At 36.6% G+C, this 26,248-nt stretch overlaps 2 protein-coding genes across 2 annotated transcripts; both read left to right on the top strand.

Annotated features, from left to right (window-relative positions):
• Positions 1-43: 43 nt before the first annotated feature.
• Positions 44-11,806, top strand: LOC149285191 (protein mono-ADP-ribosyltransferase PARP15-like). Its single transcript, XM_089495733.1, has 12 exons — positions 44-167; positions 756-818; positions 1,462-1,638; positions 2,079-2,248; positions 3,154-3,274; positions 4,121-4,183; positions 4,257-4,433; positions 4,719-4,891; positions 5,379-5,421; positions 5,707-5,849; positions 6,584-6,758; positions 11,691-11,806. Exons 1-12 carry the CDS (start codon positions 44-46, stop codon positions 11,804-11,806), a joined length of 1,545 nt encoding a protein of 514 aa, XP_089351859.1.
• A 1,653-nt stretch (positions 11,807-13,459) lies between these two features.
• LOC149285192 (tumor necrosis factor-inducible gene 6 protein-like) lies at positions 13,460-24,314 on the top strand. The gene is made up of 6 exons (XM_089495734.1): positions 13,460-13,559; positions 16,670-16,807; positions 19,739-19,900; positions 20,842-21,070; positions 21,535-21,575; positions 24,166-24,314. The coding sequence occupies exons 1-6, from the start codon at positions 13,460-13,462 to the stop codon at positions 24,312-24,314; spliced, it is 819 nt and encodes a 272-aa protein (XP_089351860.1).
• Positions 24,315-26,248: the final 1,934 nt, after the last annotated feature.

The following is a 26,248-nucleotide window of genomic DNA, read 5'->3' on the forward strand; positions in this document are numbered from 1 at the left end:
AAGCATTGTGCCCGGCCACAGTTTAACGAAAGTTTCTTCGAGGATGAGCCAAACGTGTGAATTGGTCATATCTGAAGTGCTGGTGACGTTGAAAAATGGTGACATAACCAAGCAAACTGTGGATGCCTTGGTAAACCTAAATAATTCGACACTGGACCAGGAATTTGGTAAGGTTTTCAATTTCTTTTTCTTCCAGGTAAAGCATACTTACAATGCACTTTAATATTCATTATTAGTTGGTGTTGTAGGGGGCACTGAAATGTGCTTATAAGCTACACATTAAAAAAATCATGGAGTGTTTCATCAATAATAAATTAGCCATTTTAAAATGTATTAAGTTCTAATAATTATACAACTTCATTAAGGTCAATAATAGGATTTGTTTTTTGTCTTGTATTGTAAGTTGCTTTATTTTGATGGAGAAACATTAAGTCCCCCACTTAGCAAACACAAAGAAATCTGAAAGGTTCACAATAACATTAACATCATCATGGACAACATAGCATTGCCACTCTTGTGGAAAGTTGCATCAATCAAAAGTGACGGATTACAAAGTAATTAATTCTACTAATTTGCATACATAAGAAAGTCACAATAAAATAATATAATTAATAAATAATGCATGTGGGAATCATCTTGAAATTCATTTTGCCCCTTCCTCTGAAGTCGCCTTGTTGGGAATACAATATGGTGAAGTGTCATTTTTATTGTTACAAACTTTATTATTTCTAAAGTAATTCTGTTTTGTTTGACAGGTATATCTAAAGCAATTCTTTCTGCTGGTGGAACCTCTCTGAGAGATGAATGCAAACAGTTAGGTATGATGTCACTGATGTCTTTCCAGTAAGCAAATAAGTGAAAACAAGAAATCAGTAAACTATTACTATATATAACTTTGCTCAGATCTGTAAATTAAAGGGACACTCAAACCTTCATACACCGCTTAAAGCTGTGTAGATAGCTGTGTGGTCTTTTTAAGTTTTAATGTGGACCACCTTTGTAAATGGCTAGAAGGATTCTGTAGGATCCTTGGCTTTCAGGTGTGATCCGGCCATTACTTACAACCACTTAATTCCATTCTACAACCTTTAGGAGAGCATTAGGTCAATCCTCCCTTTGTGAACCTGTTTTTGCACCACCGATTGAATGCTTGAAGTCAATGGGAGAGTTTTCTATGCATATATATATAGACTCAGTGAGAGTTTTCTGTTATGGAGTCTATATATATGCATAGAAAACTCTCCCGTTGACTTCAAGCATTCAATCGGTGGTGCAAAAACAGGTTCACAAAGGGAGCATCGACCTAATGCTCTCCTGAAGGTTGTAGAATGCATATTGAAGTATTTACAAAGTGTTTTAAGATCCACTCTTTGTTATTAAGGCTGCACAGGACACCGAGTGCCACCTTAATAGAAGTATTGGGTTTTTTTTACATGAAATTTTAATTCTGTTTTACTCCAGGAAAACTTCCTCATGGCGATGTTGTTGTCACTGGAGCTGGTGACCTCCCGTGCAAACACGTAATTCATGTCATCCACGCAACAAGGCCCCAAAGCATTGTGAATGCAGTGAAGAAAGTACTTGGAGAATGTGATAAAAATGATCTGTATACAGTTGCTTATCCAGCACTTGGAACAGGTAAACACAGAGCTCACCACATGTATTATTCCTCCTGTTGGTTTAGGGAATGGCTCCATATGGCAAAACCCATGGAGCTGCTGGACCATTGTTGACCTTTTCCGACTCCATGAGTGTTGAAAAAAGTTTTTTTTGCTGTCTCTGAAAGGTATTAATGAATGCCAATATTTTTTCCGCCCCTGCAATTAAAGTACACAAGTGTACTGGTATTTGTTAATAGTAAATCACCTTTGTGGGATATTAACTAAGTACGACCAGGTGAGGACCATGGTAATTTCTGGAGTTGTGTGAAACTTGCATATCGATATTGGCCATGAAACTGGTAGGATGGAAGTAGATGACAAATTGCTTTAATTTACCGCCTAAATTCCTTGCAGAATTCTTTAATAACTCAACAAAATAGAAAACTGTGTTGATATATATATTATCTTCCCTTACAGGTCTGGCTGGTTTAAGTGTAGATGAATCCATCAAGTCCCTGTTGAAGGGCATTAGAGAATACTTGGATGATTGTATGTCACACATTACACAGATTGTAATTGTTACCTTCACTGAGAATATTTACCAAGGATGTGCAGCATTTATGAAGAGTGAAATCACAAAGCTTCAGGTATTCTGCTCCTAAAGAGTTATTATATTTCATACTATGTCCTAACAATCATTCACGAAGCGGTGTCAAAGTAGAGGAAACATGTTAACACAAGCTTCTTAATCCTGTCGTCATAACATATACTCCTTTATAGGAAGAACAAGACCCTATAATCCTTCTGCTCCAACGTTCTCCCCTCTTTTCTAAGAGCTCTGAATGTTTGTCACAGTGTTCTACAGCCATAAAAGTCACAATAATATAGTATTTACAGAAACAGCAGGATATTAGTTTATATAATAAATTGCATAAGTAAATTACTTCTAATGCCTTAGTCAGACTATACATAAATATTTATGTATTACCAAGTCCAAAAGTTGTATCCCTTATCACATGCTCTACTATCTTATTTTTTTTTTTTTTTTAAACATTGCACCAGATTCCCTTTCTATACATTCTACAGTAGAGTTACACATTCTCGCTGCGCCTTTCCCGCAAATGTGTTAAGAATATGGAAAGGGTCGGCTATACCTTCCACAAAGTTGTTCGTGATAGAGATACTAATTCCATTAGAGTGCCCCTAATTTTATGTTACATCTAGGACTTTCGGGATCTTAATCTCTCTTTGGTTCTTAGGTAACTAAAACTATGGCAAGTCATTAAATTCATTATTTTGTATTTGTTGCCCACTGACTTCCACTAAATTTAGTCGGGCCTAAGATGCCGTGAAGTCCTGTGCATCAGTTGCCACGTCCAGGAGAACTGATTCTGATTTTCATAAATATAAAAGTTAATAATTTCATGAAAGTTAATAATTTCCCCGGGAACCCGACACAACACCAGGAACTTTAGTTAACAAACACCACTGTGTAACTATATATCCTTTCTTAGTTTAAATGGCTTCTTTTATGTTAATTATTTGCAAATAGAACCCCAATTTGAGCCTTACAATCTGTGGAACAATTGTGGAATTAGTTCTGGGTGACATCACTAAGCAAGCCGTGGACTGCATTCTGAATTTAACAAATGACACCCTGGACCAACGTGTCGGTAAGTGTAAAGAGTGAAAAAAGTTTACTAAACTAAGTTATGCTTCTATCAAAGTAGATAACAAGTAACAAGGTTAATCTTAAGAGACTCGTGTTAATCTATGGCTCTTGTAGGTCTATTCACTTCAAGATATAGAAGTTTATCAACAATGTAAGAAAGCACTCATCAGCACTCATCAGCACTCATCTGAGCTTACTTATACGAGTTGCTGTCAAGTTCACTCCAGTGCTGTTGAGTTAAACAGAAAGTAAAAGTTGCCGCTCCCTTATTATACAAATAGGGTGAATTACTAATATGCAATCTGTAAAACACTGTTAAAAAAGTCATGTATGATAACATTTAGGACTTGGAAAAGTGAAAGATCCACTTTGAATATGCATTAGTTTAAGTATTTGCTGGGCCAGGGTGTTTTTTGCACAGGGCAACTAGGGCAGATGCTATGTACGCAATCAGGAAAAGGGGTCATAGAGTCTTTATAATTCTTGATCGATTGATACAAATGGAACAAAATACTTGGGGTAATGCACTTTAGCTTGCAATCTGCATTAGTTTGATTTAGCACTTGCTCCCTTTTATATTAGAATTTATCATCAGATTTTAACCAAACCCTATTAGCCCTATTTCGGGTCAAATGGAGGATGCAGAATGGCCAAATCATTCTTACTTATGTTGTTACTTATGAAAAAGTGATTCTGGTAGAACATATGGTCTTACCATACACAGCAACCTACAGAATGTTCTGTTATTGTATTTGCTACAATAGTAATAAGGCCACTTTGCATTAGAATGCTTTTACCTGTCATATTCCTGCAGAATTCTTTAATTTTAACAAAATTGTACCTTCAGGTGTTTCTGGTGCCATACTATCAGCAGCAGGGAGCAGCGTCGTCGATGAATGCTCATTTTCAGGTATATCTTTTCTAAATATAGCGATAATTAAGTTGCCTCATGCTTCGGATACTTATTTGATGTTCTTTTACAGGCACAATGCCAGAAAATGGCATTTTGATAACAACCGGTGGGGATTTGAAAAGTAAAAATATCATGCATATCATCGGACCAACAAGCATATCTGCCTTCGCTCCATCATTGGAAAAAATCCTAAATGAATGTCATAAAAAATCATTAAAAACTATTGCACTGCCTGCCATTGGAACAGGTATGAAGCCGTTTGCCCGATAGGACTATAGGACCAGTGAGGTAAAGTAGAAATGGAACCATTTACAGTTTGAAGGACATTTCAAGGTTTTGTATTTGCTTGCTAAGTTTTCCTTAGCTCAAGGTGTTGGGTAAGTGTGTTAGATGCCTAGATGATATTCCTGATAATTTCTCAGCAAGACCCCATTGTTAAAGAGAAATAATCAGCATGAATATAAAATATTAAATGTATGTAGAATTCTTATATATCACAAAAACTATAGCTATAAATCATTTTCATTCACAGGAATAGCTCGTCTTGATCCTGAACAATCAATTCAAGGAATATTGGATGGCATAAAGAAATCTCTATCAAAAATGAACGTTTCAAGCTTCAATAAGATCTTGATAATTGCATTCAATGAAAACATCCAAAAAGCTTATTCACAAGTTTTCCAAAGGGAAATTAGAAACTCTCAGGTAAAACAGTTTTTTTAGACTAGATTACATCATTAAGTTTATATTTTTGAAATGTTTATTTTACCCCAGACGAAAAACCCTATGAGAGTGACAAAACGTAGCTGTTGCTTTTGATCACATCTTTGTTAAAAACTTTTGCCTCTGTTTAATAAATTCCGACAAGAAACTTGGCAAAATGTGAGCAAACTCACACAAGTTGGACATAAGTTCACCAAAAAATTCACAAATTGAAATTTACTAAATTTAAACTTGCATGCCCTCACAAACAACTCTCATTTTAGTGAATTTGCATGTGACCTCTGCCGAGTCTAGTCAGTCGTGCTAACCCTGATTGATTAATAGATGCGCATAAGCTTCTTTCTAAATATATTGTGTTCTCCGCTAGCAAGGTCACACTAAAACTTTTAAAATCATCGGTAAAATAGCACTCCATGATCGTGTAAATATAAATAACATTTTATTGTAATCTGTATTTTTTTCATTTTAGGAAACCCAGCAGAAAGCAGATATAATGTCTAAAGTAAATAAAGGTAAATCATCTGAATGGTTAGTTGATTTAAATACAGAAAAGAATACTGAAAAAAAAAAAATTATTACATTCACAAAATGATTTTGAAAACAATTGTAAATATAATTAAATATCAGGGTAATTGTAGAAGAAGAGAAAATTTGTGTTGATTTTCTTTATATTCTCTTACTTATTAGCTTGCCAAGTATTATTATTATTATTATCTTTTATTTATACAGCCCCAAAACTTTATTATGTGAAATAATGAAATCTGCCCATCAAATAACTCCCCATGTTATTCATTTAGGGCTGACTGGCGGACCAGACCACTGGAAGCACATGGGTCAGAACAACTATATGTCGGTTATCCTGCACAAGGATTCTGCTGAGTATAAAAATGTGGCAAATAATTTCATGTCAGCACAAAACAAGAAAGTTAAGCTGATATCGGTAAGATCAGTCAATTATGTAACAAACCTTTTTTGACCTTTGACTATGGCCCAACACTCGGCTCTAAACAACTTATCAAGTGGGAACGAGTTAATTCACTTGTTTAGTACTTTGACCGTTATGACTTTCCTTTTCTGAATGCCGTGTAAGGCTTGGATCATGTAGGAACTGGCCGCCTCGCAAACCCCTACTTCCGAGAGTCAACGTTGTGAAAACATAAATAATAAATATGACTAATTAAACAAAAATCATTTATCCACAAAACACACAAGAATATTGGATTTATATTTAAATGTGACTTATCAGTAGAGCAAATGCTGCCCGTTATAGGCTGTCAGCCCTAAGACCTGAGGCCCCAGGCCCAGTATACTTGGCCAAAATATGAAATTCTGACATTTATTTAATATATAGTTTGTACTTTGGACTATTACATTGCACTAAGATGCCTTATATGTTTTGAACTGCCTCTGTATGTTTCTGTCTAGAGTGTTTACAATTTGTTTAAGGCAGTTTTTCAGACTTCATATTATAGTCTTTATAGTCAGTTATAGTCTTTAGGGCGAACACGTGTCCTTTATTCAAAAGGACAGTCTGAGAGTACTGGGAGTCTTCCAGGGTCATGCAGTGTCCTGAAATGGAAGAATACTTAGACGGCCTGAGGTTAAAGGGGAAGTTCTTTTAGATACAGTTACACATTTTAAACTATGTTCATTTTTGTACTTTTTTTTCCATAGATCGAAAGGATTCAGAACGCAAAGCTGTGGGCAAGTTACGCAATCCATAAATTGCATGTTGACATTCAATACCCAAATCAGGACAATGAAAAACATCTTTATCACGGCACAACTTACGAAGCAACCAAAAAGATCAATCATCATGGATTTAATAGAAGTTTTAGTGGTAAAAATGGTAAGTATTGTAATAAACTGAAAATAAACCATTGGATCCTCAACGTCTGCAATGGTCTTAACACTGCAAACGCACAGGCTAAACTAAATGGGAAACAGTTAGAACTGAGCCCCAACATCCCAAGGGGTAGAGGCGCCTACTATGACAAATCCCCATTAGTATTTAATGCGGGGACAAAAGAAGTAGCTGCTCTGGGCTGATCGTGGTGCCATAACTGATATAATAGAGAAGCTAATGGGTGGGTTTCTTGAAAATGGTGCCCCCGGATGGAGAAACATCCATGTCTCTGTCCCCATTGGACTGCGATAGGCCAAACAGCTCAAGACTAGCTATTGAGTTAACATACCAAATTCATATATTCAAGATTCTGAGGTTTAAACTGTTTCATCATAATTATTTTATAATTATATTTGAAAATAATTTTATCCTCCAGCCACAGCTTTCGGAAAAGGAACGTACTTTGCAAGAGACGCATCGCTCTCCTGCCAAGACTTATATTCTGTTAGGGATGAAAATGGCAAGAAATATGTTTACCAGGCTGCCGTCATAACTGGAAGATTTTGCCTTGGACACAGCAGCTATATAGAGCCTCCAGCAACACAAGAGAACCCCAATATTCTCTTTAACACTACAGTCGATAGTGTCAATAATACGTCCCTGTTTGTCATTTATGGTGATTGCCATGCATATCCAGAATACCTAATCACTTTCAAATAAGTAACTTACATGATGGAAACCCAGTACAGACAATCAACGGTGTATTCCCAATGTGTGATATTAATAAATACAATCAATTCATTAAATATAAAGAAAAAAACAAACCAGAAACATTTCACTTTTTTTTAATTTTTCAGCTAAGACGTCTCCTTTTAGACGTGATTAACATTCTACTCCTATAGTATAATTTGACCCATAATCACTTTATTAGTAAATCATCATTTATCATCTAATCAGTATAAGATGGCCTAAAACTTTGTTACTTCCATAACACATCGGCAGAATTACAATTTGTATAAATATTCTTTTCTACATTATAAGTGAAAAGTGACATCAGATACTGACTATTGTAATACCAAAGAACTCTACTTTTATTATCACTGAAAAAAAGCAATGACAACATGGTCCATGAAGATGTGTCAACTAAGCACGTAAGGAAAGCGGGAAAGAACTCATTTAAAAATAAACTAAAAGTTCTTTCCAAAACCAATTTTTATGAACACCCAATAAATGCATTGTACACACCTACAAAGTGAAACTAAATAGCATGTTTTATTTGTAGGGAATTTGATTTCTTTTTGAATGCATAAAGTCAAATTATAGGTTCATAGTAGTGTTTTATGATGTTATACAAAAAATAAATACTTTTTAAAACCATTCGTTTTATCTTTATTCTTCTTCATGGTTTGGAATATGTTTACAACTTAAATATCTTTGTGAAATGCTAACATTCCATTAATGATTTTCTATTATGCATTATTTTTTTCCATGTTCATTTTTGGCTATTCCCATGGAATAAACAACGACTAAAATGCTATGCCAGATTTTTTTTTTTGTTACTAGAAACTATGAAAATGCTTATTGTTTTCATGAATATCTTTGAAGTTGACAACATGGATTAAGTTTAAATAAATGTCAAATTTTGTGTATTGGGCAAAGTTTTAGCATTTTACTCATAGATTATTTGTTAATGGATGAGAAATGAAATGGCTTAGAGCCCAAACACGTCTGGACAATAACTTGACTTGTCATCATCTCCTTAAACCCGAGCGGAAATTTTTTTTTTACATTTGGAAAGTGTTGTTGAAATATTTATTTTCAAATGAGATTGAATACTTACATTTTATTCAATAATATGAAAGGTTAAACATTATTTGCCAATGTGTAGTTTTTCTAAGATGCTTCCATTTGAGAAAACTAGCTCTGAATTCCTAAAAGCTTTTTCTGTGTTGGTCCAATAGAAGGTATCAACTAAAACATTTTAATGTGAAAAAAACTATTTTTTTCTGGAGAGAAGATTAACAGGTTGCTCATCATTTCATAGACTAAACTGAAAATTTTTACAAATTATGTGTTTATGCGTATTTAAAAAAAATAAAAAAATAAGCAGTTATTTTAAAAAAAGGGCACTGAAAAAAAAAATCTTAATTCACACATGTAGTTGGCGGCCGCACGCTGCAGCACCCTGTCTGCCCCTGGAATGGCAGATCAGGTGAGTATAGGGCAATCCCAGCCAGCGGCTGACTGAGCCCAATGAGCCAGTCCGGGACTGGCGTTCCCCAAGCCAGTACTGGAGCTGACTGGCGGTAATTATATCAATGTATAATTGTACATGTACATGTAGATGTCTTCGGCTAAACACCCCTCGAGCATGGGAAATAACTGGGGGTGGCAAAGGGGCAAATGCATACGGGTGGATTCTGCAGAAAGGCAACCCAAAAGGACCATGCAGCTATCATATGCATTAAACTATCCCTTTAATAAGTGATTGTAGCCATCTTGGTGAACTTGATTCAACTCAAAATATTGAAAATATTATCTATGTGTGAATAGCTATGTGTGTATACTTCAAGTCTTTCTTTAAAAGGAATGATTTGGCAGCCACACTATACACAGCGCCCTGAAGATCTGCTAATGTTTATAAAAGTATTTTCACTAAAGGCTTTATTTTTTTAACCCCTTAAGGACAATGGGTGGTCCCAAAACCCATTGAAAACAATGCATTTTGAGCCCCTACATGTACGGGCTTTGTCATTAAGGGGTTAACAACGAAAAAACTGCACAGTATCGTATAATCAACTCGTTAGAAGTCTCTTTGAGTTTCATTTATAACATCCAACTTTAAGAGCCGTTTTGGCATCCGGCCAACCGCATTCAGGATCCCTGAACAGTGTAACTTGATCTGATTGGCCGGTGAATTCATCAACTTCATACAAGTTAATGATGATACATTTGTATTTATAGTTATAGGGAACGCCCAGTTCCGATATGAGTTTTATATGAGCTATACGACATGAGACGCTAAAAAGACTTCATGATAGGTTTTATCATTAGGGTGTAAGAGTGGAAATTGCTCATGCAGGGAATTACTGTACGGTTTAAGTAACCTGTCTGGCAGTTGGTCATCTCAGACATTCTTATGTACTTATTTAACAAACAGAAATCCTGCTATATAAATAATTACCGGGATTTCACGCCCATGGGTTTCCTATCATGATCAATGACCGCGGAGTCTGGCAAATCCGTCTGACTCACGGTTATCAAGTTACTTGAGTGGTTTTACAAATGGTTAACTTTAGAATTTTGCAGGGAGCCAAAAGAACTAATTCAGTTTTGTAACAGAAAATCAGATTTAGGATAAGTTATACGTTATAATATTATGTGCAGCAACATGGGGCGTGAAAATGATAAATGTTGAATGAGTAATCTGAATTAATTTGTAACAATGTTACCATAAATCAGCCCGTACTGTGGACATCTAATGTATATGGGGTGTAACGGTAATTCCCTTTAAAGAATACCGGACGCAGAAGGGTGTGCAAACGGGTAGGAGAAATTTACTAAGTGATGATGTATGGTCTTCCACCCTGATGCGGTAATGTTTGTGTAACAGGTTATTTCTCTAGAGGCTTGTGTCCTATAAATCACTGCCTTGTTCTATACGTATTATATATTGCTGTAACAAGTAGTTTCTATGAGCTGGATAAAGACTCGTTGAGGGCAAATTAGTTGGGCTTCTGGTATACTGTTATGTGTTCTCTCATTCATTCGAAATGGGTGTTTAAATTTAGAACTGGTCAGTTCACCCAGGATAAAACTCAAACCAAATATTTGATATTTTTATATAAAGAAAAATATTAGGCTGCCCCTCCTCCTCTTTTATCCTTCTCTCCTGGGTGTAGGTAAGAGGTTGGGAGGGCATTGAGCAAACTTAGGGTCACTTAAGTTTAGACTGGGTGTAGAAGAACTAGGTTGGAGAGCAAACAGGTTATGGGTAGAAGGAGCTAAGGGCAGTTCCACCTACCCATAACCTATGATTCTGCCCTTGGAAGGGCATGTCCACAGCCTACAGGGTCAGGTATAAACACATCTGCTCACGAATGGGAGGAACCCAAGGAGATACATGCTCCATGACAGGCACATGGTGTTCTCCACAAAACTCATGGACACAATACTGTTTGATGTTGTCCATGCGGACTTAGAGGGTCTCACTTCCACATATAAATCTGGCAAATTCAACTTTGTATCAACCTGAAGTCTAGGTGTGAGCTAAATCAAAGAAACATCATGTTAGCAATTAACCTTTTCAAAGTATTCAAGAGAAAATCATTGAAGCCAGAGACTATTACTAAACCCTTCACATATATCTACTGCATGAGAATTATTGTAGACAGGGGCGTCACATGGACAGGAGTTTGTGAAGCAAAGCCTGGAATGGCTACACTAACCATTCTTTGTATCTTGTCAGTTGTTCCTGAACGGGAATAACCAGCCCTCCTATCCACTACAACGTGTCGTTTTACATTACCTCCATGTCTTGTCAAACTGATGCTGAGTAAAGGAAGGAAATGCTTAGTAAATGATGCCCGTGGTGCTGTTATCAATCTTTCGCTATTTTGCAGATGAATTTACATTGTTTTTTGTTTTGTTTTTGCTTTTTTACCTCTTTGGTTTGTACGATTAAATACTTACTAACAAACATAATGGATCCTTATAACTATCTATGACTTATTGCCACTTCAAACATGAGTACTCGTATCTAACTAGTAACATCTTGTCCTACCGCAGACATCAAACAGGCAGTTAAAATGTAGGTTCCTTGAACTTATCATGGGGAAGAGTTGCTGCACTAGTTGTAATTATGTCGATGGCCGATTAGGCTGTTTCCTCACATGTTGAGTTTATGTAGACAATATGTTATTCATTCCTGAACAGTTGCAGAGGAATATTCAGTGGGGTTCAGCGTGGGTTCTCAGGGGTGCTGGTCTGCTAACCCAATGGAAGATCCCCAGTCATTTTTCACAATTGATCTGGTTGTTTCTGTATCTTAAGGAAGCTGCGGGTTTCCTGCGTACCGCCCCAATGACATGGTAGTCTTACAGCGTGTCTGTTTAAAGGCAAGGATAAACAGACTTTAAAACAACCATCTATTGTAAAAAAAGAAAAAAAGTACATGATGATGAAAAACCATGTGCCGCCAAAAAACATGAAATCACAAGAAAAACAAGAAAAACACACGCCTATGATTTCCATGCAAATGCACACGAAAGAAGCTGAAACGTATATTTTTCAAATTTTTATATTACACAGGTGCTGTTCCAACTAATCTGAATTTAAGACTTTTGTCACTAAATACTGCATTAGAAACATCATTCTTAATGCTATTAAATGCCCATCCCAGAAATATTTTTTCCTATAACTATTTCTTTAATTTTTAAAACAAAATATTGGAATCATTATTTAATTGCCGTGTGACACAAGAGCAGCCTCTGATTCGTTATTGCCAAAGCAACTCAAACAGAAAAAAATTAAAGGAGTGTTCCGCCAATGCCTGTTCGTGTAACATACTTAAATTTAACACCTTTGAGTATCCTAACATATGGAAAATGTGCCAGTTCTACAGTAAGTCACAAAGGGTGCTTTATCATAACTAAGGTAAACATATAAATTTAATAACTAAAGTAAACTCTACCGATGACTGTCAACAGTGTGGGACATTTTCCAAAGGGCTTCAAAGTAAAGTCACACTGCTGTGTCAGTGTTTTCAGGAGATATCTCAATATTTAGGTCAATGTTTCATCTTTTTTGACATCTTTAAAGGTTAACTGCACTTCTTCTCCATTCTTCTCTATAATTTACCTTTATATACAATTAACCAAGAAGAAACGAATTAACTAAGAAAGATACTGATGATGTGCTTGGTATAAGTCCAGTACCATTATAAGTTGGGGTACCAGTGCTTGATATATAGAAAACATCATTCTATGTACTTCCCTCTGCTTTCTTGAAGATGAATGATCAAGTCTTCATCGTGCAACATGGTTGGCCACCTATGGATATTTAGTCCTTGAATTTATCTCCCTCTTGTTTCTTTTATACTGTTTTGCTTTTTTCTTAGTATATTAGATAGTTTTCTCTTATTTTGAACTTTTTTTTGAGAAGGTTCTCAAACTAGACTCTGAGGTGAGGCTTCTTCTAGGAGGATAGTCCAGTACATCAAGTTGAATCAAGCTGGGGTAGGTTTCTCGTATGGAACAATTGTTCCTCTTGTTATAAAGAATAATAAGAATAAGCACTCAACATTTTTCAATGAAAAGTCAGAACATGGAAATTTAGAGGATAAAGTCATACAGAATAGACAATGTTTTTCCAACTGATCTACAAAAAAATGCCAAAAGGTTAATGACTACTTAGAACAACTAAGGTTTGACGAATCCCTCCCATGGTGTCTGTTGGGTTATAACCACAAGGCAAGTCAGACAGGTGGAGAATATTATCATCATCTTCCAACTTAATATATGCAGACGTCATTCTCATTGTGAAATACTACAGCTGCCTGTGTAATTGGTGCGAGCTCACTGAACTCACAGTAGGGGGAAAAAAAACCCTTAAAAAGGTCTGCTTAGCAGATGTTTCAGAAGGATTCAGTCAGATGCAGAAGTGGTTTTTTCTTGGACGACTTCCCTTTTTAAAATTACTGGAACATGAAAAAAGTCATATTCTTACTTTTGGTTGTCCTACAGTTAGATAAAACGTTTGAATGGGGATTCAAGAATGGAGTTCTACACAATTCCATCTGGTTAGGTAGGTAACATTTCTTTATATTAATCATTCTTGTTTTTAATCCTTTAAATGGCAGGGGTTAAGTGTAGTGTTGGTGTTGAAGGATCTAGAAATTAATATTTTCTAGAAATGTATACTCGAGGCGCAATCTGATTTTAGTTGTTTCTATTAACCCTAACGGGACGTGCCTTTACTATGTTCTATATAACCCCTAAGCTGACTGTACTGAAAAAATCAATCATTTTACCTCTCTTTGGGAATGCAGTAGGTAACACAAATAATCAGTAAATAATATAGTTAAAAATATACAATTTGGTAATTGTCACAAGTCAGCAATCTTCACTATGTGAACATTAAACAGTATTGTTACACAACAGCTTTAAATGCTGAATTGTATAGTTGCCTTTTTTGTGACAAGATTCAAAAAGATACTTGTTTAAAAAAGGTATTGAATGTAAAGATTTGGGGTATATAGCTATAGTTTGTGATGGGTTGGGCGTTCTTTTGATTACTGCATATAAAAAAGGGTTATTTTTTTTATTAATCCTGTAATCCATCACGGTATCTGTACTAGTTTGAAATGTGGTATTAATGTAAAACATGTGGATTCAGTTCCTCGGAACAATTAATTGCACAATTCCTGTTAACACTAACTGTGAAACTAAAGTTTATAATGATCATAGGAGACTGATGCGATAATAATACAGTTTAATAAAGTTTAGTTTAACTTCGGGTAAGATTAATTTCTGGCATTGATGGCCAGCTCCTGTGTCACCAATGCTTTTACAAATAGGTTCTGCTTATGGACAAGGTGACCTTGGCACAGGTCGACAGAATTGGCAAAGTAGAAAAGCCAAGATGCTTTGACTCCAATCTGATAATGGGATTGTGGGAGTTGCATCTTTCCTGCCAAAGATTTATGAAGAAATGGGACGCTTTATCTAATGTTCTTTGTTGACCTGTAAACGTCTTGCTTTACATCAAATTAAACATTGTTTCGCTCCTATGATGTAAACCAGAAATTTTTCAAATACAGCTCATCCCATGCTCTTTGACTACCACCTCTCAAGCTGACGCACTTCTCCCATGTTCACCTATGACAGTTACAATGTTATCTTTCGAGCTTTCTACATTTTTGGCAACACATGAATAACAGATAAGTGCGTAGGGAATTCCAGAACACCGTTATTAAAAGAGTGTGTGTGTGTTTTTAATAGTAGTGACGTAATGCCATAATATGAGATATCACTTCGTAGTACCGAGAACTCATGTGTCACCAGTTGGCTTCAATTCTTATAACACAAAGTATACATTTTAGTAAACTGTCTCTATCTATGTCCAAGAGACTTTGGTGATATTTGTGCACAGCACCGAACGTTCAGGTGGTTCAGGTGTGCTATTTGGTACAATGGGCCATTACAAATCATTCAAATTAGCTTTTGACCGGTTATATATGGTAAATGATAAGCTCGTCAAGATAATGACTTATATAAAGTTGACCCTGAAAACTAAGTTAGTATTTGGAACATGTTAAAATTACTGTAAAAAATGTCAAAATTATTCATTTTTTTAATAACCTCAATTTTTCAGAAAAAAAATTTAAAACTAAAAAAAAAGTACAATGATTGACAGCATAAAGCACGGCTACAATTATTAGACCTCAGAAAACCTTTGTCCCGTGAGATGTTCTCTCTAGCAAAGTTTCCAGTATTAGAGAGTAATCAGTCATCTGCAAAACCATTTTTTAAAGAAAAACTTTACAAAATGACTCCATTCATCCCCAAAAATATACAACTATATTAAAGGCTACTCAAAAGTCATATAAGTCAAGGCTTAGGAACACTTCATAACGACCATGATGTTTTTATAACTAAACATTTGGCATTTTCGTAATATGACAGAAGAAGACCTGACTTATTTGTGAAGAATTTAGCACTGTGTCATAGACAGAGAACACTCAAACTGGAAAAGAACGCAAGGATGGTGTTAATTATGTCACCCTCATTGTGCTACATTGGTTGCTAATATTAGAGAGTTAATAAAAAATCATCCAACTCCTGGGAGGTTCTATCTAGATCTTCTTGGTGTTTCGAACTAAGATGTTCCAGACATGTTAGGATTCCACTTATATATATATATATATATATATATATATATATATATATATATATATATATATATATATATAAATATATATATCATTGTTATGATACAAGATACTTTGTAACTCACACATTCACCACTTTGCATTTGTTAGGCTCTTGCTGTATTGAAGAGCTGTAAGCTGCTCAAGAAGAGCCTTTAAGACCATGCGCCATGGAAAATCACTTCCTTCCAACTACTGACATTTTAAGGTTTAATGACTTAAAGAGGTGTGACATTGTTTGTCAAGTCATATTTGCAGTCCTATGGCTGAAGATGTGATCAGTCCCTGGTTTTGCAGTAGAAGGGCTGACACCCCCGCGGACCTGCTGCCTAGGCCTAATAAACATTGGCCAAAATGCGTCACTCCATAGGGGCGCATCGGTCCCAACTTTATGAAAACTGAATGTACACATTAGCTTTCCTGAGTCCGAGACACCATACACGGAGGCTAAATTCTAACAACGTCTACAAGTGCTCTTTTCTACCTTCAGAAACATGTACTTCAGCTAATGTTCACCTTTCCAGATTTAATAATATGGAAAGATTGCCTCATATGTTTTGAAAACCAATTCCGTAAAAATGATCCCTGACAAATCCCCCTGATTTTTTTTAGTTATAATTACAATGAGCTCAAATCTACTTAGCAAAGTTTCCATGCAGCTCAGTTATTCAACCAAGAAGGGAACATTCTTTGACAAACATTTATACTCACCATCTAACGCTACCCAACAATCATTTATGACCGCTTTCCAACTAAACCAAAAGGACTGAGCAGAGAGCACATACCTGAATTTTAAGCAATACAGGCTAAAACATTATTTTATGTACACCATGTATTTAACTGGGCAAAATAATAGCATCGCTGTGCCAATGAAACCGATTCTTCTTTCTGGAATTATGGCTCCTTCTCATATTTCCACTGCTGGAGGTAAGCAAAATAAATTACCCAATATGTCGTTAAAACAATATCTCATTGTAATCTGCAGAGCAAGCAGCTGGGGTCTATCACCGAGAATCTCGAAACGGGAAATACAAACTTACCTACAGAGAAGCCAAGGCAGTTTGTGAATATGAAGGGGGAAAGCTAGCAACCTACGAGCAACTGGAGGAAGCCCGGAAAATAGGTAAAGTCCCGGGTCTACAACTGGAATTGTATTAATCGGTTGGAGTCGTTTCTAGTTATTGGTTCCATTTATTGGTTCTACTGAAAATCAGCAGTGAATGTTTGGAAATACCTTTCTTCATTATAGTGTGACGCTTTATTTAAATGGAACTTTATGTTCTTTACTCTGATGTAGATCAAAGCAGATAGATACTGTTTCTGATAAACAAAGAGACTTGGCCAATTGCCAGGGTGGTCAAGAGGGGTTACCAGCTTTTCGGGGACAAAATCTGGATGTGTAATTATTCCCGTAGTGATGTCATTGGCAATATTTTATGATTTCACTTCCCTGCAAATGAAATATTAGCTTGTGGCCAATTCAGTACTATGGGATTGAATACATGTTATTGGATCCATATTGCTAGTGGATCTTGGACTTTTATCACCCATGCGTGCAATATATATTAAAAGGTTATTGTCACGGGTAAAGTGCCACTCAGCTGTACATTTAAGTGCATGTGTATAGTATAAAACTTTAATTCCATGTTAGATCTATGGATTAGTGAAGTGATGATGTGCAGTGCATGATGGATGTTATAGAATTAAAGCTCTTTAGAAATATAATCATAATTATATATAGGACATAAACACTTTTTTTTTTTTGTTGTTTAAATCGTGCCATTGAACAATCTTACTCTTCTTTGTTCAATTTGCTGTTGGGGAGGATGGAAGAAGTCCAATGAACTCCTACAAAATTATGTGTTCCAGGCCACATTAAAGGACGCGTTTTAAACACCAAGAAGAAAACACATGTTCAGATATTTAGATTGCTTTACAAACTCCGGTTAAGCTAGGAAATAGTTTATATGTGTGTGAACGGAAACATTAAGATCACAACATCCTAGAAACAACTACAAATCCAGTAGAGTTCTAGAGAATAAAAAGCAAACCATGCCGTAGTGGGGTGTCTCCAACATTAGGCTACAAAAAATGTAAAACAAGACTTTCCAAAATGCCCGTATGCTTTAGCAGGGTGTCTCTTCAACAAACTTTTAGTATTTTAATAAAGTACAGGAGGAGACATGTTAGAACGAGAGGCCATAATGTAAAGCTAGAGGCTCAGGTGTCATGTAAGGAAGATTTACCTTACAGAGAGGGTGGTATGGCTATTTTGAATCTAAGACCATGAACGGAGTAAGGTTTGAGTCTTTGTAGCAGGAAAAACAAGCAAACTGGTAAATGCACTCCTTTTGTAATAAGGTATATATATTTTATATATATATTATATAATTTAAGTCATAATAATATATGAATGGATGCTCTTTTAAACCCACTTACATACTCACTCCCTACCCTTTCTCTCCCTCCCTCACTCTCTTACCCTTTAGCTCCTTCCTTCCACTTACCTTACTGGAGCATCCCTTCTAGCTGCTCATACGCACTATTATTATTATTATTATTTATTGTTTTATATAGCGCCATGAAATTCCATAGCGCTGTACAATGGGTAGACAGGACATAACAAGTAGTATGTAACATAACAAATTAACTTACAGAGACAACAGGTGAGGAGGGCCCTGCTCCAACGATCTTACAATCTAGACTACACTAACATCGTGTTGAGCGACCTCTCCATGTTTCGTCTCGTTCAGTGGTCCAATAGGACCGGGCTGTTTTTTAAAGATTTTGGTGGGCCTCCTCTGCCCCACAGGCCAGCCTGCCCCTGAGGATAATAAAATGGAACAAGGAGCTCCGTATTAAGTTCATGGATGCATTATAGGTGGGCAAATGATTACAATTTCCTAGTTACAATAAGATCAATTGATTAAATAGCAGTTTTTTGTGATTCCCAAGGTATATTTTTTGACAAGCCAAATAGATGGAAACAGAACAGGTTTTGTTGTAAATGTCCTTGTGTAGTTTATGAGCCCTCCCTAAAACACTCCCGAGTGATATACTTTCCAAAGCATCTGTAAAACATTTAATTTTGGCAGAGGTAGAATAATGCCATTGTGTAACTCCAGAAGTGATTCGGTACGTACAATTCTCCATATACTAATATGACATCATTTCGTTAAAAACACCAGATAAAAAAAGTACAAGATTTCCTTTTAACATTTCTCAAGTTTCAAAATCTTTCTTCGGAATAGCATTAAGTCAGAAATTCTATAGAATCATATATATATAAATGCCACATGGCTGGCTGTTCCCACTCAGTAATCTCTTTCATCCATGAATCAGCTCTCCATAAAACTAATTTAATGCCAGACCGTGTAAAAACCTTGGTGTTTTTAATATAGTTTAGCTCCAAGTATTTGTATTAATAACCCAACTGCATGGAATTGATGAACACTATCTTTAATTCATACACATTTTTGCAATGGTTGTGACTTGCTAGAATATATTCAAAGTTCAAGTTAAGAGCCAGAAATTAAATAATGCAGTAATCAGAAGGGGTTCTGCTTACAATACTGAGCTTTTAGAGAACTTGATCACTAAATTTGCAGAAAAAAATGCTATGTAATCTAGCTATCTATCTAATCTAGATATCAATGTATCTATATAGCTTTCTATCCATCCATCTATCCATCCATCCATCCATCCATCCATCCATCCATCCATCTATCCATCTATCCATCCTTCTATCCATCCATCTATCCATCTATCCATCTATCCATCCATCCATCTATCCATCCATCCATCTATCTATCTATCCATCCATCCATCTATACATCTCTATTTTTCTCTGAATTAATTGTACTTAATACTTTTAAGTACAATAGAACTGTCCTCATGTTTGATTATTATTATTATTATTATTATTATTATTATTATTATTATATGTGATTCTAATGCTTACACCTATATTGTAAAAAAATAATGTCACCAATAATAACCGACTTCTGCTTGTTATTGACTGGTCATAATGTATTGATTGCTTTCGTTTTGCTAGGCTTTCACGTATGTGCAGCAGGCTGGCTACACAAAGGAAGAGTTGGCTACCCTATAGTAAAGCCCACATTCAATTGTGGATTTGGAAAAAAGGGCATTGTTGATTACGGTTATCGGCTAAATAAGAGTGAAAGATGGGATGCCTACTGCTACAACCCAAATGGTATTGTACTAAGATCAAAATAAGTATGCGTTATTAAGATAATATAAAACAAATACAATATGAAAATGATTAAAGCAGGTATACTTCAGCATCGTAGTTCATTTTAAGCATGATGTCAGTGATCACAGCAATGAAGAGTATGTGAGTATGTGTATGTATAAGCATTCAGTATGTAACGTGACAAATAAAAATGGTGACATTCCTAAACATTAGTTAAAAACCAAAAAAGGGTTTGAAAAATAGCAATAATTTGTCTAAAATGGTCAAATCTCAAATTTAAAAAAAAATCCTTACCTACAAACAGGTAACCGGAGGCTAAGTAAACCAAACATAGTAAAATACCGTGAATATGAAGAATCTCCAGCCTCCTGTTCTTGTAATATGCGCTGATGGAGGCTGGGCTCTGGATTTAAATCTAGGAAGACCTCCATGTGTTCTGGATCTATAGATAAAGTCTGGAGGTGGATGAAAATGTTCGATCTCGCTGGAAAATGAGCAAAAATACCTCTGCTCATCGGTGCTCCTGTAGCCATTATGGTGGAAAATAATGGTTCTTTATCAATAAGGAATTATTCAATGTGCTACATACTTTTTAACCTGTATTGGTTTGGCTCCGTACACAAGTGGATATGGATCAATGGTCATTCTTCTCATTCCTTCCCATTTTACATAGAAACATAAAATTTCATTGAAGATAAGAACCATTCAGCCCCATCTAGTCCACCATCATTCCTACTTAAACCGACCATTAGACTTATTTTTAGTCCATCTGCTACCCATTGACCATTGTCTGACCCCTGCCTTTATATTAATAAATATAACAAAACATTTGTGTGTCATATAGGTCTACTGCCCCGAAAATAGTATGTGTCCCTGCAACTGATAAATGTCTATAACTATGCATGATACTTAATTATCTTCTATTTTTTTTATTTTTTTAGTAAAGGAATGTGGAGGGGTACTCACGGAACAGGAGAGAATCATTAAATCTCCAGGTTACCCCAATGAATATGAAAATGACCAAATCTGCTACTGGCACATAAGAATAAACTACGGGCAGCGAATTTACATTCAGTTTCTGGAAATGGACATTGAAGAGGACACGGACTGCCTCTCTGACTACTTTGAGATATATGATAGCTATGATGATGTTCATGGCTTAGTGGGAAGGTAATGCAAACTTTCAGTCGCTGGTCTTGGTACAGGGCCAGCATACAGAAGAAAGAAAGAGCCTGTATGATTGTGATACTTAAAATGAGTATGCATGTATATACAGTATATATATATATATATATATATATATACCACGTTCAATTATTTGGGGTCACTTAAAGAGAAATGTGCTCCTACGATCCCTGCCACTGAAATCAACAATAATGCTTCATGCCCACAGGCATGGTTGCGCTTACTGTGGCATTTGGAAGGGGGGGCATCACAAATAATGACCACCCATTCAAGTGCACATTGATGGCTGCTGTGAATTCTAATAGTATAAAGAACCTGTTAAATATTTTCAGTTCCTGTGATTTTTACTATTTATAACAGTAACTTTTTTATATACTGCCTAGACCAAACATCACTGTTACTTTAGTAAACCTTTTTAAAGATTTAATTTAATTTGTATTTTTTTACAGGTACTGCGGTGATGAACTTCCTGATGATATAATTAGTACAGGTAATAAAGATGATATACTGACGTTTCTACGCACGGTGTTTGGTAGACTAAAATACAGGGAAGAAAATTATAGCTATAAATTTCTAAAAAATAAAAATAAAACAGTATGTTCTCATAAGAGGTTGTTCCTCTCTAGTATGCTAAGCGAATAAACAGTAGACTTGTTACCATCATATAAAACAGCAAATATACTTCTAAGAAGCCTTTTTTATGTTTCTGTGACAACTTTTCAGCACCCGCTTTTGTGTCACATGACAAGTGTTCTTGGCAAAACATTTTACATAATTATTCAATTCTGGAAAAGGTTTGGGTTTTCGGTACTAGGAATGTTTTATGCCATTTAGCTACAACAGTGTTAAATTCAGCAACATCTTTTATAAGTAACCAGATGCGTCCTATCTCTTTGAATCAGAATGATATTCTATAAAATACTTTGATCAGATTAGAGAAATATGTCCAATGCCTCTTGGTGAGTACCTCAACAAAAATTGTAGCTGGCCTGGCAGACCCATATTGGCCACCTGGCCACAGAATGTGAAGCCTGCCATAGATAGCATTTGACCACACTTATTAGGTGGCTGTCGGACTTCAAGTGCCTGGGCCATCTCACTATTCCCAGCCCGGCCCTGGTAGCTGGAGTCCTATGTCCAGGCACTGATGTTCTACGAGAAGGCCTGGCTCGCAATATCCGTTCCAGTTCATTCGAAAGATGTGCAATGGGCATGACAACGGTATGCTTCCAACTTTGTGGGAACAGTTTGGGGAAGACTCTTTTCTATTCCAGCATGACTGCACTCCGGCACACAAAGCAAGCTCCATAAAGACTTGGCTGGGTGAGTTTGATGTGGAAGAACTCCGCCACAGAGCCCTGACATCAAAACCTCATCGAACACCTTTGGGATGAACTGGAACGGAGATTGCGAGCCAGGCCTTTATGTATTAAAGTTTATTAAACACACTAAAAGAGATAGGAATGTCTAGATTTTTAGTCATCAATGAAGAAAAACCTGTTTCAACCAGAAACACATTATAGACCAAAGGGGGGACAATTGTAAGTCAACAGGGGAAAACAGACATGACTCTTTCTTTAATCGTAACTACTCTTCACAGAGAAAACAAAACTAATTACACCCTTCCAGGATATGCCTTATAGTTATTCCCAGTAAGGAAAATAAATAGCATTGTAGACAAATATAATTATGCCTTAAAGGGAAGACATTACTTTGAAGATCGTGTTATATGCCAACAAAGCCTCATTTGGTAAAAAGAATTCCAAGCAATGATCTTGCATAACCTATACAGTCAGTATGAAAGCGCTCACGGAGGGTTCCTTGATTTAACCATAAATTGATAACCTCAAGGAATTGTGGTCCTTTGTAGGAATCCCCTTTCCACCACAAGCAATGCTGTTTAGAAAAGTCTTTACTGCATCGAAAAATGTTTAGGAGTTATGGGTGTGTTATCTTAAATTTATAGAAACAACTAAAATACAATCAGTCAAATGAGTCAGAGATCAGCTCGACTAAGAACATGCAAAGCTTAATTGCTTGCTCTGTCTTCCTTTGGAATGTCACGGACAATTTTCTGTTCATTTGTATTTTACAAAGGAAAAACCTCCATCAACGTATTGGACTAATGCCATCCATAAGGCGAGTCCAGATGTGAAATACAGAGAGAGTGTCTTCTGTTCGAGTAGACCAACTGAATGTAGCTTTTATGGGGCTTGTCAGCTAAGTGGAGTTAGTAGCTTTTTGGAAACCAACAGCAAACGGCCCACTTCTAGATTGCATTCCACTCAACCAGTGTCATGTCCACCTTGGATTCAAACTCATTCTTTTACCTCTGGGCTATAGCCTTTGGCCCGTCTTTTTGCTGCAGGATTCTTAATTAGCTAGTACACCTTGACCTCAATGCTCCACAATGCTCCATTATTAAGTGCCAAAAGATTCCTCTGCTTTTGGGTTTCCCTTTCTGTCCAGTGTAGGTATAAAGAGAGTGCCTGGAGAGAAACCTCCGTGCTATTGGTTGGCAGATCTTCTCTGCAGCATTAGGGTCATTAGGCTCTAAGATCCTTTGTTTAAATTGGACACTTGGACACCATGGTTTCACACTCCAGCAAATTAAGAGCCAATATAAACCTGTGTTCCCTGATCCCTGCAAGATCATAAAGTCTCTTTGGTATGAAACTAACAAACCTCTGTTGCTCTAATCCTGAGTACCTGTGCCCTCTTTGCTCCTGTGTTCCTCTTGTCCCCATCCTGTACCCGATCTCCGCTTATTGCACTTGGTCTGTCTTTGTCCTTCTCTCTGCTTCTTGATGGTAATCCAGTCTCCTGACCTCAGCCTGATTCTGCGCTCCTAGAATCTACCACGGTCACTCCACCAATATTTGCACATTCTTGGTTGAGCTGATCTGAGATATACCCACACAACAGACATAGCTCTGAAAATAATGCGTTATTTATCATACAATGTATTTTTTCTATATGTTTCATGTAACTCTATCTCCAAACCTCACTATGAAAATCCGTTACTGCTTAGTTTTTAATTTCCTTCTCGGTAATAAGAGTACCCATTGTTTTATTTCTAGGGAACGTCATGACATTAAAATTCCTTACAGATGGTTCCATCACGGGAGGAGGATTTCAGATCAAATACACTGCGGTGGATCCACCGTCGAAAATGGAAGATGAAGGAAGCAAAACATCTAAAGTGGAAACTGCTTATTCTCTATATTAACTTTAGCCACAGCTCAAAATTCTTTCCAATGAAAGAAAATTCATGGTGAAGATTAAGACTCTGTCCGAGAAATGTAGAGCATTTTAGCTATACATGCGATTGGCGTGAATAGAAGATGACTAGAATAACACTAATAGATAAATCATTTCTTTTGACTTTTATTTTGTTTTCTTTCTACATCACACACATCTTTTGCTTTTTTTTAATAAACTGTTAAAATAATCAATTTCCTCACAAACACCCCATTTCCTCACCTAAAACGGTAATGTCATGATTTTTTTCACTTTGTTTCAAAGAGTTTTATTTTTAGTACAAAATCAAAAATGGGGTTTCAAAAATATTCTGTTTTTATAAAACATTTACTGTATACAGCACTTTATACGCAAACTATGGGGAAAAAAATTAAAAAGCTATTAAATCAGCAAAAGAGAAAGTATCGCCCTGCTGTGATGTCAGCAGAGAAAATAGGAATAAAAGTGCATATACCTGATAAACTCATCTGTTTTTAATAAAAAAAATGTTTAAACATTAAGGTTTTTTACGCTCTATTCATTAATGTCTATTTTGGTAGGGGGCAAAGCAGAGCCGGCCCAAGACAAAATGCCACCTGGGGCGAAGTTTAAAATGCCGCCCCCCCCCATTATCTACCTTTCCTCTCCCTGCCGCCCCCCCATTATCTACCCTTCCTCTCCCCCCCCGTACTTACCTTTCAGCAGTCCCGCGGTGAGTCTTCCTGCTCGGTCTCGGTGCCGACTTGTAATGCTGAGCGCCGGAAATGACGTCATCTTCCGGCGCTCAACATTACAAGCCGGCACCGAGACCGAGCTAGAGGGCTCGCAGAGGAGAGAGAGAGGGGCGCTGAGCGGGTACTGACAACTTGGTAAGATAAAACCACTCGGCGCCCTCTCTCTCTCTCTCTTCTCGGCTTTAAAAAAAAAAAAAAAAAAAAAGGGCTTGGGCCTCCATTGTCGGGCCGGCCCTGGGGCAAAGCCACTTCGAAATGCCCCACCTGTACGGGAAAATATTACAAAAATCTAAACATTATGTAATATGAGTATTTTTCAGTAACAAAGTAACATAAATTACCATGTTACTATGTCAATTTCTGTCATCTTACATTTTTTTTTTAGAGCGCCAACAGATTCCGTAGAGCGGCGACAATCGGGGAGAGTGAAAACTCTAATAACATTAAAATTGGTAGATATTCATAATTTACTACATATTCTTAAATCACTCAGTAGTTTTGCGTGACTAATGAAGATTGATGGTAGGGTGCCCAGCTGGGAGGGCCGAGAAGGAGAGAAGGTAATTTTTACTGGAATTTCAAGGCTTTAAGCCACTAATTGAACCATTTGAGAGTGTTTTACTTAAAATACCACATACAAATACATACCCCCCAATATTTCAGCGCGACACTCTTGTTGGGCAGCGGGGTCGGGGGCAGAAAGGGTCAGTGATGAAGCTGTAACTGCCCACCTACTTTATCCAAAGAGCCACCTTGTGCCACTTAGCTTCTAAGCGTTGCGAGGACGCCATTTGAGAACTGAAAGGGACCTCCAGTGATTTTACAGCTCCTTGGGCTGGTCTGAGGAGATCACAGCATCTTCTCAGCTCGTCCATGATACCCAGCACCTGCAGAAGGGTGGCAGTGTTCAAAAATCGGGACTATCCCATTAAAACGGCACACTTGGGATGTATGCAGCTACCACAGTATATAGAGTAACAGAATTACTTTATAGTAGCCTGGGGATATTTTGAAAAATGGATACAGTGGGTCTGCATTATTATAATTGCTGTTCTCAAGATCCTGGAGCCATGGGCAGCACGCTATATCTTATAATACCTTGTCATGGATAACTGAGATACAATTGACAACTAAATACCCTTGTGGTTCCGGTTCTAGGAGACTGTTACAAAAAATAAAGGAAACACAA

The sequence above is a fragment of the Sceloporus occidentalis genome, unplaced genomic scaffold (assembly GCF_023333645.1).
Source record: "Sceloporus occidentalis isolate IW3139 unplaced genomic scaffold, rSceOcc1.0.p SCAF_83, whole genome shotgun sequence".
Lineage (NCBI taxonomy): Eukaryota > Metazoa > Chordata > Lepidosauria > Squamata > Phrynosomatidae > Sceloporus > Sceloporus occidentalis.

What these genes read in the sequence shown, in the direction of transcription:
- LOC149285191 (XM_089495733.1), top strand. Translation starts at nt 44, where the DNA reads ATGAGCCAAACGTGTGAATTGGTCATATCTGAAGTGCTGGTGACGTTG. An exon ending in TTATCCAGCACTTGGAACAG is followed by an intron (nt 1,639 to 2,078) that starts GTAAACACAGAG and finishes CTTCCCTTACAG; the next exon opens with GTCTGGCTGGTTTAAGTGTA. An exon ending in ACTGCCTGCCATTGGAACAG is followed by an intron (nt 4,434 to 4,718) that starts GTATGAAGCCGT and finishes TTTCATTCACAG; the next exon opens with GAATAGCTCGTCTTGATCCT.
- LOC149285192 (XM_089495734.1), top strand. Translation starts at nt 13,460, where the DNA reads ATGAAAAAAGTCATATTCTTACTTTTGGTTGTCCTACAGTTAGATAAA. An exon ending in ACACAATTCCATCTGGTTAG is followed by an intron (nt 13,560 to 16,669) that starts GTAGGTAACATT and finishes TGTAATCTGCAG; the next exon opens with AGCAAGCAGCTGGGGTCTAT. An exon ending in TGATGATATAATTAGTACAG is followed by an intron (nt 21,576 to 24,165) that starts GTAATAAAGATG and finishes TTTTATTTCTAG; the next exon opens with GGAACGTCATGACATTAAAA.